General features: G+C 44.5%; 1 protein-coding gene across 1 annotated transcript in view; it reads right to left on the reverse strand.

Moving 5' to 3' along the window:
* The window catches only part of CDH13 (cadherin 13), a 1,068,624-nt gene that overhangs the window by 442,360 nt on the left and 605,686 nt on the right, over positions 1–20,578 (reverse strand). Inside the window, exon 5 of the mRNA XM_040982306.1 lies at positions 3,811–3,927. Coding sequence (XP_040838240.1) covers positions 3,811–3,927 — 117 coding nt within the window. The remainder of the gene's footprint in view (positions 1–3,810; positions 3,928–20,578) is intronic.

Raw genomic sequence — 20,578 nt, forward strand, 5'->3', positions numbered from 1 at the left:
ACCAGCTGCTGTGTGACCAACTGACTTGCTAGGGAAACAGCCCTGGAACCCAAAGTCTTGAAATATGATTCCGTCTTAGCTTGGGAAAGCACTCCTCCCACCCCAATTCTAGTAATTTAGCGACTTACCAACTAATTAATTATTTGGCAGATACATGAAATATGCATCAGTCAAGACTTAGCCTAGAGCCTGGAGCTGCCCTATGGGTACGTGGCTTGCACCCGTGGTAGAAAACCCTCCTCAGAGGGCTAATTCCCAGGAGCTCCTTGCCTTTGATGTGCTGACTCTTTAGCATATGTGTCTGCTTTCTTTAAAGAATTCAGACTCTGAGAAAATATGACAAAACAAAGAAAGTCAAGAAGAGGATATTCGATCTCTAGTCACCCTCTTAAAATGCAAGACTAACACATTCTAAAAGTATTTTTTGTGCCAGCATGCTAATTCGTGTCTTTCATAATCATACATTTCATTAAAATTAAAATCATGCTGACACTTTCATGATGACACTTCCGAACATACAGGAAAACCGAAACAACTGCATAGCTAATTTCTATATGTGATCCTGCCATTAGCATTTTGCCATAACTCATCTCTTGTCAAAGTTTTGCCACATAACCACACACCCACTCTTCTACCCATCTTACATTTTGGCGCACTTCAAAGAATTACATTTCATTTTAATGCAGTTTTAAAGAAAGAAATTGTCAGTGGAGATATTTCATTCTGTGGATGAGGATTCTCAGACTCTTAGCAGTCTCGGGGCACACTCGCTCAGAGTACGGACTTTGAACTCGGGGACACTGACACAAAGCCTGTCTTCACTGCTGTTGGCCAGCCATGTGCCTGGGCATCCTCACGCTCACCAGACACTGGAAGACCATCTTCACAGGCCTGTTATGGGGAGTCAACCTCTTCATTAGTTGCTTTTTCCCCTTCCTGTCTTACTGGCTTGCCCCCTCATGAGACTTTTCTTCCCTTCCTAAATGAACTACCAGCAGACTGTTGTCTAAAGATCTGCTACTGGTGTAACCCCAAGTAAGTCAAGTTTTTACAGCTGGTACAGAATCTTCTCTGAGCTGTTTGTTTTATCCTATGCTGAGTATAACACCAGCGGTGCCTTCACTTAGGCTTCTGGGAGTGGAGTGGAGTGGAGTGGAGCCACAGCCCTGCCTCCTGGGTCTCTTTTCTCTTCTTCCTGCCTCCTCAGCATTACATAAGATATCAGGTGCTCTCTCACCACAGCTGTGCAGAGCAAAACTTGTCAGTTGCTGGTGGAGCTGATGAAGACTAGATCAAAGATATAAAGAAAGGAGTACAATTCATGAATTAAAAATAAGCAAGCACAGGGAGGAAAATTCCTTCAAGCATGGAAAAACAGTTTGATCAAGACATGGTAGGTTTTCTTTAAACATCGGAAGGTTTGAAAGCTGTTACACATTGTGGTATTAACAGCCTATCACATTTAGAAGCACAATTGCTCTGTAGAGAATCCAGGTTGAGAACCAATGTTGGCAAGAAGAGACAAATCCTCAGCTGGGAAATAAAATCATCTTAGCTATACGCACACACTGTAAGATAGCTCCAAGAAGGAATTTATGTTGTTTGGCCCCACCCAAACAACCTCAGAGGGGTTAATGTGTGCAAAATGAAGAAAATTAGCACAGCCTCCTGATTCAGCATCCACATCTGGACACAATGAAATAGGAGTTAGGCGCTTTAAGTATAGTCTGGGCTTTCCAGCCAACTGAGATCTTTAATCACTCTTACCATAACCCAATTAATGGAAACACATCTTTAACACTGAAAGTGTTACCCACTAGCAGTGCTTAGTGGGGGAGAATTTAGCTCAGCCCTTTGCAGACACGGGCATGCAACAAGACTCACCATGACGGCACACACACAAAACATCCCAGATTCCTGGTCTCAACTGAGGAATTTCTGCTTCAGAGATGACAGAACTCAAGATGTATTTCTATCAAATTCAAGTGATCATGATGCTGCTGGTTCACTCTTGGAATGTCACTCTTGGAGTAGGTACTGGACTAGACCAGGGACCCTTAGTCCAAGTTGTATGTTAGAATCATCTGGGATCTATTAACATTCAGAAGTACCATCTTCACCCTCTGATCACTTGTACCAATCTCTGAGGGTAAAATCCAGGCCTTTGGCTTCCACGTCTATGGCTCATCTAAAAGAGACCTAAAACCTTGCCTCTCCTGTAGCCCTCTGCCTCATCTGCCACGTTCTCATCTAAAAGAGACCTAAAAATGAAAAATTTGTCTTGGAGTTCAGAAGTCATTTGGGGGTGGAGAATTGGAAGCATAGGGATTCTAGCCCCATTGCCAGCAGCATGCCTGGCTCCAGAAAACAGAAAAAGAATACCCTGGTGGATAGGGCTGTCCAAGTGGACAGGAATGGAGGCCTGCAAAGACTTGTCTTAAAGAAGGTCACCTTTGGCATAGGAGTGAATACTGTAGTAATAGATTATTTTTGGTTATAATCATCACCAAAGCCCATCTCTGGTAGTCCAAGTCACTGTCACATCTTGTCCCAGCCATCACAAAATCATTCTATCCCTGGTCTCCTTGCTCCCATCCCTCTCCACTGCTCCTCTCCCAGAAATGCTTCTCCACAAGGCAGCCGGGAGATCTTTCCAAGCCTAGATGTTTGGGGACACTGTCCAGTGGTCTCTGGTCACAGGCACAATAAAATCTCTACCCCTCATCACAGAACCAGGGCAAGCCAACCTCCATGACTTTCATTCCTACCACTTCCTTGCTACCGTGTGGCTGACATCCTGCTGGGTGTCACCCTACAAGCATCCTCCACTCTTCCTGACCTCTGGGTCTCTGAACACACAGTTCCCTCTGCTAAGAATGCTGCTTACTCATACTGTTCCAGATATTCCCCTATCTTGCCTCTCCTGTAGCCCCTCTGCCTCAAGATGTCAGAAATTTCAACCAGCCATTAGCCTTCTATGTGAACTCTGCCTCCTCTCTCCTCTCCCTGGTGTTGCCGTTTGTTGTTTTTCTCACATCATTGTGTTTCTTACTTTCAGTCTCCATCACACTCTGCAACATGTAAGGGAACTCCACCCTTTTAACACTGTAAGGAAAGTCATCTATTTACCCTTTTTCCTGCTTATAACGTCAGCCTGTTTACGCAGTAGAGTGGCCTTCTGTTTCACAGATGGGATGCTGCCTGATCCATGAGTCTCTATGAAAAGCCAACTCATTTATTAAACTCAAGTTGTTAAAATTTGGGTTTTGGACACATTAGAATCATTATCCACCTAGCAATGACCGTTTCTTCCTGGGTGAGACTTTGTGATTTCTATTACCATGTTTCACTGGATCCGGTTGTTGTGATCTAGTGCTCCAGCTCCAATTTACTTTTTGGACAGCTGACCGACTTGTAGAAAAACAAGACTGCACTAAGACCACACATCAGATCCTAACATTCTAAGAACCCTTATTCGGGTTGCCCCATGGACATTCGCTAAAAAGGCAATGAGAACAGTTCTTAATCAGTGACATCCTTCTGAGCAGCCTCAAGTTCCTTACGTGCCAGTTATATTTCTAAGTCATGATGTTCAAAGCTGTTTGTGCTTTTCCCGAATTTGCATTTATTTATTTATTTATTTATTTAGGATTATCTTCCCAAATTCTTCTCTTGCCAAAATCAATTAGCATCTTACTGTGGAGGACCCAATGCCAATTTGAGATGGTAACCATGACAAAAACAATCAACTTGTCTCATACATGTTACAGATTAATAAAACATAGTCTTGTCACTTGTGATCTAACTTACCTTGCCGACGTCTCTCGGGAATGGCTGCCTCTGATTCTCAGGAATCAGGATGGGAGACACTACAATCGATCTCTTTTGTCTTGGGACAGGAGAAGTTCTTGCATATTTAAATATGTCCTGAAAGAGAAAATAAAATCAACTGACTAAAATTCCCATCAGAAAGGATGGCTCAGCCCACTCTAGGATATGCGTCCTCTGTTGAGGAGGCAGACATATGTTTGGACATTGCTAGCTTCGCTCTATCAAACCTCACTAGTGTTCCTGACTACATCATTAGAGTCACACTGAAGGTGACACTGAGATCCCCAATGGCTACCATTAAGCTATTTAATTCCAACTTCTGAATCATTCTATTTACAGTGTCAGTCTTGATTTAAGCATCCTTCCAGTGCCTGTGAATTATTGCACTTTGCTTACCAGAAAAGTGGATTACTCACCTGGTGAGGAACTCAGAGAACTCACTAGACACATAGTGACTCTCTTCATGGCCATATGCATGGCCTGTACTTGCATAAATGAATGAAAAGGACATTTTAACACTACATAAGGCCCAATAAAGGCTTGTATTCGATGTTTTGTTAAGGACATGCACTATTAGTGTTGGTGGATGAGTGTTAGAATTTAGTCTCCAAGTAGTATTTCAGCCACTGGGATCAGTTTCGATCACTGGAATAAGATTATCATGGTTTTAGCTCTTTGTGTAAGTCATCAATTTAAATAAGTAAACAAAATTTAAAAGGAGATTTTACATTATTATTTACTTTTTAGCTATTTAGTAGAAAGGCACAGAAGAGAGAGAGAGAGATTGAGAGAGAGAAGGAGAATGGAAGGAAAGGAAAGAGGGAGAGAGTGACAGAGAAGGAAATGGAGAGTGGTCATGTCTGCACAAACAAGTAGGCCCCATCTACGGATTCACATTGCAAGTGCCCACAATGACAGGAATGGGCCAGAGTCAAATCAAGGAGCTGGGAACTCAATCCAGGTTTCCCATGTGGGTGGCCAGGACCCAGTTAGCTGGACCATCACCAGCTGTCTCCCAGAGCCTGAAATGACAAGGAGCTAGAAACAGGAATTGGAGCCAGGAATTGAAAATCAGTATTGATATGGGATTCAGGCTAACATGCATACTCTTATTTATTTGCACAAAGCACTGGTTCCACTTCACATGAAAAGAAGATCACTAGCTAGCAACTGTGATCCACAGAGAGAATGGGAGGGGTCAGATCACAGAGGGGTTAGCACCAGACTCAGTATCCCCATGATGTAATCATGAGACTGAAGCATTAAAACCAAACTAACAGCTTCCAAATTTAAACGAATCTCATTTAATCCAATATTCTATCAAGAATCATGCCCTCTATATCCCAAACTAAGCACTTCACTTTCAAAAGCCAGTTCCTATCAAGATGATATGGTAGGGTTGCAAGTGTGACCAAGTGGGTAAAGCTGCCACCTACAATGCCAGCATCCCACATGGGAACCTGTTCATGTCCCAGAAGCCCCATTTCTTTTCCCAGTTCGCTGCTAATGACCTAGAAAGGCAGCAGAAGCTGCTTCAAGTGCTGGGGTCCCTTGCTATGCACGCAGAAGATCTGGGTGGGGCTCCTGGCTCCTGTCTTCAGCCTGGTCTAGCGATAGCCATTACAACCATTTGGAGAAAGAAACAGTGGATAGAAGACCTGTTACAAAGTTTTGCCAGCAACCCAAGATGCCAGATGCAGAGAGTCACATAGGAAATCTTTATTCCAGTGGGAGAGGTCGCCATCAGCAAGCGAGAGAATGCAGATTGAGAGAGAGGTCTTCTGCCATAGTGATAGGAGGAGGCTCCTCCAAGGGAGAGATAGAGAGAGAGCTGAGATCAGAGAGAGCAGGTATGCACAATAAGGTGCGTTTATGGCCGGGGTTTGGGGGGGAGCAGGGGCAGGTAACATAGGGCCATAGTGATTGGTGGATAGGACTGTGAGGGCCGGGGGAATTGCAGGTGTGGTGGTAGGTGGCTACTAGGCGTTGAGAATTTACACAACACATAGGAAAATATAAGATATCATATTCAATGAGTTCTACTTTATATAGGCTACACTGAGCATGAAAGAAGAATATCAAAATGTTAACAAGAACCTGAGTCAAAGACCAGCGGGCTGGGGTGGGGTGGGGGAGGGAAGTCTGACATGGTGGTGTGCAGGTTCAATCACTGCTTGGGAAGCCTGCATCCCAGATCCGAGTGTCTCCGCTGCTGACCAAGCTTCCTGCTAATGTGCAATGCAGGGTGCAGAGTCGAAGCAGAGGGGAAAGGCTCCTGACATCCACTTGGGAGATCGAGAAGGATACCTAGCTACAACCTAACCTAGTCCCAGGAGCTTGGGTGGGAAATCTCTCTATCCTGCTCTTCCCTTCATATAAATACATCAGTAAAGAAATTAATATACGTTTTAAACAACACCACTAGTTCTCCAGCAAGACCAAAGGCTCAATGAATGGGCAGACAAAAACCAAAAAAACTGAAGTCAGTGTATATTTAAGACAGTGAGATTAACAAAAAGAGCAAAATCAACAACAAACAAGAACTCAACCAACCACAATAAAACAAAACAAGCCCAAAAAGAGCTTAGAGAAACAGGGCAGACCCAATAAAAAGACAATGAAAACCAGAATGGATTACATTTACACAAAACTGAAGGGCATCATCTATGAAGATCTGGTGGTTCATAAGGAGATGGCAAAAGGAAAAAAAATATATAAAATATATGCAATATAGGAAACTCATTTGCAATAAAAAAAAAGTCACCAGCCTCAGATGAGAGAATGTCTAGGAAAGTATTTTGATTTAAAGTGCTATGCAAATGAAAGGGATTGTGAGTCTGTAATGGAGCCAACAGAGGCCTTTGTTTATTATGACAATATATGTGTAAATGGGCCCAAAGTCATGAGACTGCACAGTCAATGACAAACTTCCTGCTGTTTTGTAATACCATGATTTGCATTTGTTTTCCCAGTCTGCTGTCAGAGGATGCTTCTGTCCTCAGGGGTGCCCAGATGACCAGGTCTACCAGGTAGAGGCCCTGAATGCACTCCTGGGAACGTCCCTGCACACCAGCTAGCAAGCACAGGGCCATCCATCAGTGCACCTCCTGAGCTCTGACAGCACCTCCGACAGGTGGGACAGGCTCAGATGTGTCCATTTCTGCATTTAAAGGGCCCAGGAAGAAAAGCAGGCGGCTTTGAGCCTTGGGTGTCTGCATTGGGAGGGGCAATCCAAAAGAGGATGGCCACTCTTTTCTTCTTATTTGCCATCATTTTAGGATAAGCCTTAGTAAATACAAGGAGAGGCAAATTGTTCAATGCCAAGTTTATTTTGATTTTTTTTAACTTAGAAAAAAACATATGTGCAGTTTGATCTTAGTGAACATTCTCCATAAACTGCAAAGGTGAGCTTGGAGGATGGACAGAGGAGTTGCCAAAGGCCTGAGAGTAGCTGGGCAGAAGGGACACACCTGGCATGCACATTTCATTGCAGCCAGGCAGCTCCCGGTCTGAGCTGAGCAAGTAGGCAGCAGCCAGAGCAGCCCTGGGAAATAGGTTCGGACCATGCAAAGGCTCTGACATTCACTCCCCATCAGGTGGGAACCCTGGCAGGGTCCTGGCTGAGATGTGACACCAGCCCCAGGATCACAAGGCATATGAAAGCTGCTGTAGGGGAAGCACCTGCGAGGGATGAGAGTAAAATGTGGCTCATAGTTGGGCTACCTGTTACTGAGGGTCTTCCTTATAAGCTGATGCTCCGTGGCCAGCAGCAGTCGGGGAACTGGAATGGCTGCATCCCCCTTCTGCTGCCTTCCTAATTCCTGTCCCTTTTGTCTAATGAATGAGAGAGGTAAACACAGTAGGTCCCTTGTAAAGAAGTCACAGGCCCCCACCTCTGCTCTCTTGCTCACTATCCTAACTTTGGGGAAAGCAGCTTGGCTCTCTGAACGAGCCAAAGCACTAGAGCCAGGGAGCTGAGAGGGCAGTGGAAGATGAGATCAAGGATGAGCCTTGTAGGTCAAGGTAAGAAAGGCAAGAAAAGTTGGATTTGCTTCCCTTCATGGGTTCCCTAGGGTGTGATGCTTTGGGTTTGAACTGAAGGAGCTGAGGTTATTCCCTTGAGATCTAAAGCAATTTTTCAGACTCCAGAATTAAGACAACATACAGTTTCACAGTGGCTTTCCAAACCCTAAGGTTTATATGGTATTCTGACCCCGGACTCACTACATTTGTCTTAGAGAGGATGCAGCCACTCAGTGACATGATTAACACATCAGGCATGGTGTTAGGCATATCAACGTCACCTCACATTTAACAGTCTGCAGTTAGAGCCATCCTGACTGTTTTCCTGCGTTTCAAGGACGTGACTCTCCTCCACACCCCCTCACCCCTGTAAGGAGGGACTCACATCGACCCTGAGGCCCCTGCCATTTTAAATATCTGCTACCTCTACATTGGCTTCTTGAAGATTTGCATACCCTTCGGGTTCAAATTTCGTTGTCTGCCAATCAGCTGTAATTTCATAACCTTGTTCCCACCAATCTACCTCACAGTATTAGGCGGTGCCTGACAGCCCTCTCCATCAACCCCTTGTAGCCCCTCCCCCAAACCCACCACACCTACCTATACCCTGTAGCTCTGAGAATCTTATCCGCCAATCCCTCATGGCCCCATGACGCCCATCTCCCACCACAAACAGCACTCTCCCACAGGCATGTGCCCTCTTTGCATGCCGCCCCTTTCCTCAGCTAGTCCTTCCCCTGTCCTCCTTCATCTTGCCCCCTCCTGCCACCTTCCCTCCGTCTCCCTCTGCCTCTGCTCAGGTCCCTCCCCTGCTGGAATAAAACACCTCCCAGCTGCCTAACTGCATCTTGTATTTTGGCTTATTGTGACAATCTGATCTGAGAGAGAGCTTACTTGTGCGAAAGGACTAACAACCCGAGGGCCCTTTACTTACCTAAGCTCTGTGTGCTGCACTTCCCTCAGGGCTCCCACTGTCCACAACCCTTGCTCAGAGCCCTGTGCCCAGCAGGAGGGCTCCCCACACTCTTTTTGGGTTCTGAGCAATCACAGCTCTAACACTCTGACTGATAGACAGCAAGTCTTAGCAGCAGCTGCCTGTGCTGTCAGGGCATGGCCTCACTGTCCATACAAGGATGGAGCCATAGCAGCTGACCCTACGCTGTTTGCATGTTCTCAGAAGGCGAGCAGTGCCCAACACATGCTTGCAGTCAAATGCATGGTTCAGCCAGCTGTGCTGCATCTGGGCCAAGATTTCAAGCTTGCTTTCTTGTGCTTGGTGTTGAAGTTTACCTACTTAAACTTCAAATAGTAAGGAGTTATCAAATACTAAAATTTCTGAAACAAATTAAGATACTGATTTCACTTCATTTCCAACTTTCTTTTTTCCCAACATTCTTGAGGCCAAATGTCATATAAGCTCAGTCATCTACTGTACATTTTTTAGATAGAAGTTATGCTGACAATATAGCAGGATGCTGATGAAATTGTCTGTTCCACTATCATCTCATGCCAGAGTGGGTTAGAAAACTCTTTTTACATGTCAGGGGGCAGGTAGAGAAGGCTGGTGGATTCACAGGATGGTGTGGAGCTGATCTGTGGCTACAAATCATATACTCATGCTTTTCAAGGCTGTGGGTACACAAGGGGGAGAAATGGATGTAAGCCACCATCTCTAGAGTTTTTGGAAGTCACCCCCAATAATGAAGTTCACACATGGGAGATTTTGGGGAGTACCAATCTAAAAACTAAAAGAACCCTTGTGTGGAAGGTATTGGAACACAAGGCCTGAACCCTAGGCCTGAGGGAACTGGGTACAGAGAGCTCATCTAAAAACCAGTGGCATGCGTATTGCTCTGGAAGGCCCTATACCTGGGGAAACCCCAAACTGCCAAGTCCATAAATGTCACCAAGGAGCTCTTCTGCATTCCACCGCTTGCACTCCCATCTTAACAAGATCCCTGTGGCACTCCACACATCCTCCCACCAACCTCTTCAGAACGGACTGTGCTTGTGGCTTAGATGGAATGTAGCTAGCTTCACACTTCTGCCCTCTCTCCAGGCAGGCTCTGTCACAACTCTCTCTCTTTATTGGTCCCCCATCCTGGGCCTCTTAAAATAACCTTATCTACATTAGCTAGCTACCTCCCCTCTTTCTTGGAACCATTAAATCATTAAATCTAACATAAAACCTAACAGAAGGCTCAATAATCAAGCATCTGGATAACAAACTCACGGGAAGTAATGCATACCCAATGTGATGAGCTTCATGGTCATTTCTACTGCTATGGATGCTTGGGGTGAGAGGGATCACTTGTCTCAAGGAAAGAAGTTAAGAGTTTCATTGAGGTAACTGGAGTTTTGAGTGGTAAATCCTAGAATTCTCCACCCAGCATTGAGCACTATCTTTTTAACGCATCCTCTCCTGGGGCTGCCATGGTGGAGTATCAGTCTAATCCTTCGCTTGCAGTGTCTGCATCCCATGTGGACACTAATTCATGCCCTGGCCATCACTTCCAATCCAGCTTCTTGCTTGTGGCCTGGGAAAGCAGTGCAGGATGGCTCAAGTCCTTAGGACCCTGCACCCGAGTGGGAGACCTGGGGGAAGCTTGTAGCTCCAACCTTTAGATCGGTTCAGCTTTGGCCTTTGTGGCCATTTGGGGAATATCTTTCCTTCTCTGTAAAACTTCGCCTTCCAAATAAAAATAAATAAATCTTTAGGAAAAAAAAAGACATTCTCTCCTTCTTAAGGGAGCGTACATCTCTCACTTCTTGTGTCACTAAGACTGGGAAACTGCCATGGCTGTCTACGGCATCTAGGACCTCAGGCACCCTTACTGCTAGTGTGCCTGTGCCGCCCAGAGACTGCAGGGCACTGCACTGAAGGAGGTCCTCCTCTTCTATTTCCCCTTTCGCCTGGTGAAGCTCTGTGCATTCCTTTATTCTCAGCTCAGCACTACCAAGAGGTCTCTTTGTGTAAGTTAGTTTGCTCCTATCCCTTGCCCCCTACAGCCCCATGATAGATTCTGATGACACATTAATCAGTGGGATTATTCTATCAATGATTGTTTTTCACATGAGTTGCCAGCTCCTTGCCTCCACCTGGTTTGCTGCTGTGTTTTCAAGAGTCAAGGACATAGGTCACACACTCAGTGTCAAAAAAATATAATTTTAAAGTACTGTTTAAAATGTCCAGGTAGGAGCCAGTACAGGGGTATGGCAGGCTAACTTTCTGTCTGTGGTACTGACAACCCCTACGGGCACCTGTTAGTGTCCAGGCTGCTCTGCCTCTGAGCCAACTTCCTGTTAATGCACCTGGGAAAGCAGTAGAAGATGACTCCAGTTCTCAGGCCTTGTACCCCTGTGGGAGACCCAGGGGGAAGCTCTTGACTCCCAGCTTTGGACTGGCTCAGCTCTGGCCATTGTGCGCCATTCAGGGAGTGAACCAGCAAATGGATGATGTCTCTCCATTTCTCCCTCACTCTCTGTGATTCTGACTTTCAAGTAAGATAAAATAAATCTTTAAAAAGTCCAATTGATATCATACTTTTGTAATAATTAGCATTATTCAGCTACTTGGCTTAGCCTCAACCTTAATTCTAAGTTTTTGCTCTACAGCTCTGTCTAATAAATAAATGAGGATTGCTAGGATCCCACTTTGAGTTCATCTTGAATATAGAAATCAGTTCTGTAGCAACAGTATAAAATTGCTAAATCCAGCTTTTACTCTTTCATCTTGGTGCACTGAACCTTTTTGCAATCAATTTAAGAAACTTGTTAAGAAAGCTCCCTTTTTCCTAAAACCAGGCTCTGCCCCTGGTTCGTGGTTTTGCTTTCTGACGTCCACAGAAATCGCCCCTTTCTTTACGGGATGCATGTGCTGGTTAAGGGCTGTCAGGTTTTTCTCCTGTAATCTCCATTTTTATATCTCTTATGCCTTCTTGTATTTCTATGAAACATCAGCAGTTCCTCATATTATTCATGTCAGACATGGATTTAATGTCTCTTTCTTTCTTTTTAAGTCCTATAGCTTCTAAGTTGCTTTTGAAGTAAAGTTTTCATCTCAAATATCTCTATGTCATTTTAATAACTGATAGTTCACTGCCAAACTATGAACTGGTAAAATAAAAGTATATAATATTCATGAATGCCTTTGGTATGTGACACATTTATGTTTGAAAGATAAAAATAAACTTTTTCCCCCAAAAAACCAGTTTTACAGTTTGTTTGACAGCATTTAAGTAGTGATACTTTTTGGTTAAGTCATTTAACTTCTAGGAATCTATGGCAATAAAATAATCAAATCTAAACACATAACAGGATCACTGAAGCATTCAACATCATATTATGAATGAAAAAAAAGATGTTGGAAATAAATACATTACCCATCAGGAGGAAGAGCTTTCTTTCCAATTCCCAAGCTTCAAACTCCAGAACAGTCACTGCTCAAAAACAGCATCACAGGCATGTACAAAGTACAGAGACACACGGCTTTCTAACTACTAACAAATTCCTCTCCGTTTCTGTCTGCAGTTATCTCTCTAAAACTTGCTGTCTCATTCTGCAACGGGTGAAGCCTCTAGACAAGCAAAGCTTCTGTCCTAAGCAGCTCCCTAAGGCGCAGGTTTCTACCCAAGTGCTTGGCTTGTCATTAAATGTGAGTTGTCTGCAGTAGTTCCCCTGCCTTCCACATCTAGAGACTCAGCAAACATCAGCTGTACATGTAAACATGAGGTTACTACAAACAAGACTACAACTGGTCTTCAGAAAGGGTCATGAAAAATTTCGCCTGCAAGCCACACATGGCTTTCAAATAAATGCTTAATGCTAAAATTTATCTTTTTAATCCATTCTCTTCAAAAATCAAAGAAATAATTTGAGGAGATACAAAAGCATAGAAATCAAGAACGGGCCTGGCACAGTAGCCTAGTGGCTAAAGTCCTTGCCTTGCACGTGCTGGTATCCCATATGGGTGCTGGTTCTAATCCCAGTGCCCCGCTTCCCATCTAGCTCCCTGCTTGTGGCCCGGGGAAGGCAGTTGAGGACAGCTCAAAGCCTTGGGACCTTGCACCCATGTGGGAGACCCAGAAGAGGCTCCTGGCTCCTGGCTTCAGATTGACTCAGCTCAGGCTGTTGTGGCTACTTGTAGAGTGAATCAGTGGAAGGAAGATCTTCCCTCTCTCTCTCTTTCCTCTTCAATGTATATCTGATTTTCCAATAAAAATAAATAAATCTTAAAAAGAAAAAGAAACCAAGAGGAAAATGCAGAGCCAAATGAAGTAGACAAGCAGTGCTGACAGCTCTGGAGTCATTGGTACTAACAATGAAACCAAACCCTAGCATTGTGGAAATCTTTTCTCCAAACTCATTTGTAGCCAAAATTATGCTAGTATAAGCACATTTTTATACAAATCGATATTTAGTAGGTAAGAATTTCCATATCCTCAATTTTACCTTTTAGTTCTATTTCCAACCAACTAAGTATATGTGGTCCCATACAGCAGATGAGACCTAAAGTGTACTCAGCATCTAAGATAATAAAGAAGACTGTTTAATCAGAGACAAATTCATAGACTCTTTCTCTGCTTCTTTTCCTCTGCTACTCCATGAAACTATCAAACTAATGCAGCAGGGAAAGGTTGCTATGGATTCTTGCGGACATCAAATAATGGTGGTGACAGTTTCATGTTTTCCTGCCGGACTCCCTGACTCTCCGACTCACCGCCTGAGCACTCCGCCCGGACCGAAGCGCAATCATGACACTCCCTGTGTGAAATCACACACTTGCTCCAGGCGGCCGCACGTTCCTCCTGACACTCAGCAGCCCTCTCCCATCCGACCCACTCTCAGCTCTCACAACCTCCCCGCAATTCTTCAAAATACCATGCCTTGTCTCAGAGTCTTTCTGCATTTGTCTAACACCTCCATGTTCTTTATGCTGGAGCCCAAACGCCGCCTGTCTCCGAAGCCTTTCCTGGCTCCTTACTCTAGGCTCAGCGATGCTCCTTTCCCTCGAGATTTCCACTGCACGGTGAGCTTTCTTCTATCAAGCCATAGTGTCTGACATTGAATTAACAGTCAGGGGTTCTTCACCCTTTCCCCCAAGACTCTACAGACCTTGAAGGTAGAATCATTTACACTGAACTGTTCATTTAACCAACCAAAGAAAGTAGTTGATCACCTCCATGGACTAGGCAGTGTGATAGCTGCTAAGTCACTGACAAAGCAGGCAAATTTAAAACTTCCTGAAGTTCCCCGTTTCTTAAGACACACAAGGCAGTTACACAAACCATTACAATTAACTCTGAGTATTTTAAATTGGCAGAGTTCTATGCAATGATCAGAAAGTAAGACTCTAAAATTCCTGGATGGTAGGAACCTGGGAGTGGCAATATGATTGGAAGGGAAGAGGGTTTAAAATGAATTTGCATGGCACTCTTGGAAAGGCAACCTAAGTCACCTCTTAAGATGCTCAGCAGAAGGCCATAATTTTCAGGAAGAAATGCCTGTTTACCTAAGACCTAAGGATAGAGGAACTTATTTAGGTAAAGACAATACAGAAAAGGGTAGAGTTTCCAGCCTGGGGAGCTACGAGAGAGCAGTTCAGGAAGCAGAAAACAAGCAGGGACTCAAAGACCGGGATACCTCAGGAAGCTCTGGAAGCATCTGGGTGGGAGGAGAGGCCAGACCTCACCCATCTATGAGGATTGCTCTGAATCCTGAGATAATGCATAAAAGTCTAGGATCTGCCCTTGGCTGTGACCCATCCCAATCATAACTGGTGGGAAATCCCTAAAGAACTCACTTTCTTAAATAGGCTTATTTCCTAACCCTGCTCTGTATTTGAAAATTTGGACTGAAAGACAGAACGCAAATAAAACAGCAACAACAAAAAAGAAATGACCCTACATATTCCACTGCTCGTTTTAAAATGTCAACATCTCCATGTTTGAACTACTAGTTAAAAAAATAAAACAAAAGCATATGCTGTGGATGAAAATTTGCCAAACCACACGTCTAAGACACAATTGCCTCTGAAATTTTTCATGAAGCTAGCAGGAGCAATAACAACACAAATCAGGATGTGCCAGTTTCATTGGCGGTGAAAAATGTTTTAAGCATATTTAGATTCTTTAGTCAAAAGTCCATTCAACCACATATGATGGTGATGAGAATATAATGGATGCAATTTTGCTCTATCTGCTCTGGCATTGATAAAATATTCATGCTAAACAGCTACTGCTAAGCACCTGGAGGCATCTTGCAGAGTTTTACAGATGGGCTTGTTTTTCTAATACACATGTGCACTCCTGCCTCCAGAGCGGTATTAGCCTGAGTGTGTATTGTAGATGTGGAAACACGTGCCTCAGGATCCACGCTCCTCTCATCTGCATGGGCTCCTGAGTGCACGATTGGCCTTTAAAGAAAATCTCTGTTAGAAAACACCACTCATGGCCCCTGAGTGTGCATTTCTGGGAGTGTTTGCCAGGTGCTTCCCCTGTGGGAGTGTCACGATGAATGACGAATGATGATCCGCAGGGCCCTAAATCAAACTGCAAATTCCCATCCTTCCCCACCCAGGCCTGTCCACACCGTAAGATTTCCTGCTTCCCCCTTTTCAGCTCGGCTCTTGCAGGGTGGACATATACCTCATACAAATGTTGGTTTTATTCCATTTTATTGGAAGATTTTCCCCTATTTCTTTCCCTTTCACCTGCCCTAATACTGTCCACCTGAGGGAGCTTCAGTGACTTCTAGTCTCCTTTTTATATATGAGCTCACGAGGGAACAGGACGCAACCACCAGGGCCTTAACCCTCTTCATCTGGAATCTTCATGAACAGGCCCTGAGATAAGGCTTTGCGAGCAAGTGGCTTATTTGTTGGCTAATTCCAAGAACTTTTTTTTTTTTTAAAAAAAGGATTTATTTATTTTATTGGAAAGTCTGATTTACAGAGAGAAGGAGAGACAGAGAAAAAGTGGTCACACTTTTTTGACCCCAAGTGGTCACAAGGCTGGAGCTAAGCTGAGCTGAAGCCAGGAGCCAGGAGTTCTTCTGGGTCTCCCGCGTGAGTGCAGGGTCCCCAGGCTTTGGGCATCCTCTACTGCTTTCCCAGGCCACAAGCAAGGAGCTGAATGGGAAGAGGAGCAGCTGGGACACAAATGGGATCTCAATACATGCAAGGTGAAGATTTAGCCACTAGGATATCGCACGGTACACACCAAGAACTGTTAGTAGGAGAATAAGGAAATAAAACAGGGGGATGAAGAGAATGAAACAAGAACACATTATTAGAAAGTCACCATAGGAGAGTTCTAGAAACCAATCAGAACACATGGCTACAAGGGGAAGGAAGAAGAGGGATTTATATTCCACTCCCAACCTGTGGATTTCTGAATGAGCAAGAGACACAGAGACAGGCAGCTGCAAGTCAGTGTAATGTATTCCACGGACCACTCTCCAATCTCTGACCTTTCTCAAAAGTTCAACTCACTCACTGGAACTATCATTCTATTTTTAGGAGCTTAAAGACTAACCATCATGACCACCATTGCCAAAGCTCTCCTTTGCAAGGTTCCATCACGGGCCTCTCTCCCTGGTCTCCCTTGCCAGATGGTAGGGAGTTACAGAGGTAGATGCAACATGAGGATTAGGTTACCTAGGCGCCCTACTTCCTGTCAGGTTAAAGGAACCCACTGCTCAACAAAACCAGAGAAGAAAGTGTGTGACTTCATCAGGCCTGCTCCATGTCACTTCGCCATACTATGACTCCCTTACAACCTGCCTCTCTGCTTTGCTGCAGACCCCACAGCTTGCAACTCCATGTGCACATGCACTTACTCACAGTTTCCAGTTAAGCATTTGGAAGAGGAATGGCCCATAGTGAGTTCATGCTGCCATTCCAGACTACGCTCTGTGGTGTTTTGCAGCTACCTATTTTTTCTGATTCTGACTCATTATAGAAACTTTAAAAAATAAAAAAACAGTAAAAATGATGCATTTATAATCCTGCATCAGATAGACATAACTGTATCTGAGGATTTGCTTCCTTCCAAGTAGGTGTATGTGTGTATAACACACACACACACACACACACACACACACACACACACACACACACACAATCTCCTTTTGATCATGCTGACATTGAGGAATGTGAATAATTCCTCATTTTTGCTTTTGGAACCCAATGTTCAAGCTTTCTTCCCTCTCATGTCACAAATTCTGTAAACATAATTTTAGTAGCTGCCCAGTGCATTAAGTGGGTGCATCAATAGACACTAAACCATGTTGTTAGGCTCATAGATTTAGATGCCTCCAGTTGCTTGTTACTATAAATAAACAATAAAATGTCATTTAGTGTAAAGTTTTATTCCTTGCTTGTTTTACTCTAATAAAAATTCCTTAGAATAGATTAGCCCAGGTGGAATTACTGCATCAAAAGTTACAACCATTTAAGAGGTCCTGTGACATATGGTCAAGTCACCACTCACTGTTTGAAGCAGATGAAATCTGCTCATGGCACAGTGTCCCTCAGCTGGCTGCACCACACCCCTTGATGGCCACTCTTGGTGCCACTCAAACATGTCACCCTCTATAGGGACTTTGTTCCTCCTCCTGGGATAACATCTCCCCCACTCTTCCTGATTTCACTTTTATTGTTCACAACCTGTCTGGGTAACACATGAACACAGAAACACATACAAGGACAATGTATACAGACACACCTAAGCAAATGCAGGGACACACACAGGCACACAGCCACTGCACACACATGCAGTGATGATGGTATGCATATATGCACACACACAAGACACCAGGTGCCTACTGTACATTTTGTGTGACCTTCTCCAATTCAGGTTAGATGGTAGTTTCAGGAGAGTTTACGCTGCCTTCAGATTTCATGTGCAACATCCTTTTTAAATACAAAAACACAGGCTTTCCACATCACATTTTAATGTAGAGTGTCTACTTAATAATTGTTATCTGATATCATACGGTGAGTTTTATTGCATCCTTTTCTCACAGTGTTTCTGAACAAACCCTGCTTAGGTTGACCTCATAGCAAGGCTCCCCCTGTCTTGCATTCACACATCAGCAACATTTCATCAGCAACTGGGAAGGGGCATTGGTCCTCCTTTCCCTGGCAGTGAAGGGCAGAAGATGGTGCTGGCTGTTGATATGGTTGGCATGGCCATGACAAGGAGGCTCAATGTCACACGTGCCAGCGGCAAGAGAGATTTACAGCATGGCAGATGTCATCAGGCTGTTCCTGGCTGGGCTCAGAGAAAAACAGTGCCTAATGTTATCAGCCATAAAACCAGGTGGAACGTGATGGTGACCCAGGGAAAGCAGGGCTCTGGATCAAGCTCCCCCAGTAGCACAGCTGAAGCTGACCCTCCCCTGGGGAGCACCTTTTCCTTCCTCAGCCACAGTGACACAGGGACGACTGTGGTCCCTGTCTGGGTATTGAAGGAAGTGCCCATCACAAGCACTCACTCCCTGGAGCAGGTCTCTTTCCATGACTAGGCCTTCCTGCTTGTGTTCATTCTCTCTGTTTTTGGTCATAACCTTCCTGAAGTTCTGGCTGTTATTTCCCACACCAGTGCCAGAGCCATTGATTGCCTCCTTTACCCAATCAGTTTTTTTCCAATCTCTTGTTGTGCTTGAAATCCTAGACGATTTTGTTTGGGAAATGCTTCTTGATATTTACACTAAATCCTCCACCTCTTCTCCCCCAATTAAACTCCATTTCCTTTAGGGTAGCCCTTCCCAGTTTCCCAGCCCTTGTACTCTTCCCCCTCTGTTACTGGCATTTTAATTAAGACGCCAGGGTTACGTTTACCTACTCAAGCAATGACCTCTCCTTCATGCGATTCTCTCCAGTGATGCCCAAATCAGCAAAGCATCTTTATCCACCTGCCAGATCTCTTGCTCCTTGCTTCATTTTTTTTTTTTTTGGTGGAACACAGATCCTCACATTTTAATTCAGCCCAACCTCTGTTTCACACCATGCCGTTCACACTAATGAATTCACCTTCACAATGAGGCGCGCACGAGTTGCCAGTCGGCCCACGTCATTGATTACTGTGTGCTTTGAAGGTTCAAAGGTGTGTTAGATCTACCAGCAAAGGGAGAGAGAGACCACATCTGATATTCTCCGACTTCTGAGGTCTCCCCAGGCCCAGCCGTTTTGATGTTCGAATGGTAAAACAACTACTTAAGAAAGAGGGGAGCATGTTATAAATATTCAACTGCCATGTAATACTCATTGTTCCTTAAAAGACAGGAGGATCACGCTTTTTTTTTTTAAGTCAGGGTTGGCAAACACAGCAACTATTTGATACTGGAGCTCAGAAAATCCTATGGGACCAAGAGGAATATGTCAGCATTCATCTGTTCTGGGAAAGCGCCTCACAGGAAGAGAGCAAGTTCCCCTTCATTTGTTTCCAAATACTTCCAGAATATGTCCCCAACGATCCAGGCGTCCGACACGTTGAGAGAGAACAGATTTTGAGCACTTAGTGCTGCTGAGGTGCTCAGCCTAGCAAACACTTTCCCCCTTCTGCAATGCAGGAATCAGCGGACATCCATGAGGGTGGTGGGTTCCAGCCATGCTTGCCACCCACCCATGGACACCCATGGACACCCTTGCAGTGACTGATGCAGCCAGGCCATTTTAGTCAGATCCTCGGCTGATTCCCATTTCACCTCTTGTCTTCCGCATGTCACGTTTCCATATCAACTTAAAGCAACAGACATCACATTTATCTTTTCCCTGTTGCTGAACTGCATCTCCAAGACAGATGCACAATTCGACTACTGATCAGCCCCTTCCCTCATTCACCTGCCACCTCCACGGTTCAAGGCAATAGCATCTTTTACTGGAATTAGGGATTAGCAAACAATCCTGCTACATCATCCCTGGTTTCGGCCTTGCAGCCAGTGTTCCTGTCAAGACATGAACTGGGTGGCAGTGCCCCTCTGCTTTATAACTTTGGATGGGATATCCTTGCACACAGACTAACACTCAGTTCTTGTGTTGGCCTAACATGTGTTCTGCAAACTGAACCTTGTTACCTCCAGTTCCTCTGCCTGTCTCCAGCTGCAAAGTACCAGAGAGCCAAACCTCAAGGCCTTTGCACTCCTTGCTCTTCCCACCTACACTATCTTTGGCTGAGGCATCAATATAGCAGGAGTTTGCACATCTGACTTTGGCTACAACAAATTAGAACTAATTTAGGGCAAAAAAAAAACACCCCACATCCATTGATTATGTGGAAACAGTGAATGTCCCACTCAGGTATCACTGGCCTAGAATCAAGATGTGGGCAGGACTGGTCCTTTGCAAGGCTCTAGGAGAGAACCTGCTTTTCTTCTCAGCTTTTGAGGCCACCTGCACACCTTGGCTCCTGCCTCCTTTATCCTCTGTAAGCTAGCAACAAAGGATCTTCTAATCTCTCTGGCTTTGGCTTCTTCCATCTCTCTTATAAAGGTATCTGGGATTAGTTCGGCCTCACCAGGATACTTTAGGATAATCTCCCAATCTTCAATCTTTAACTTTATCATATTTTGCCTTGTAAGGCAACATGTTCACGGATTCAAGGATTAGGGTTTGGGCATCTTTCTGGGTCTTTGTTCTGTGTACTGCAGTCCTTTTCATTCAGGTGGGCACTTTAAAGCAACCTGCCCTGATCAATTGTCCAGTTTTACTCAAGCATTCATT

Source organism: Ochotona curzoniae, unplaced genomic scaffold (genome assembly GCF_017591425.1).
Source record: "Ochotona curzoniae isolate NIBS_2020 unplaced genomic scaffold, NIBS_Ocur_1.0 contig_3622, whole genome shotgun sequence".
Lineage (NCBI taxonomy): Eukaryota > Metazoa > Chordata > Mammalia > Lagomorpha > Ochotonidae > Ochotona > Ochotona curzoniae.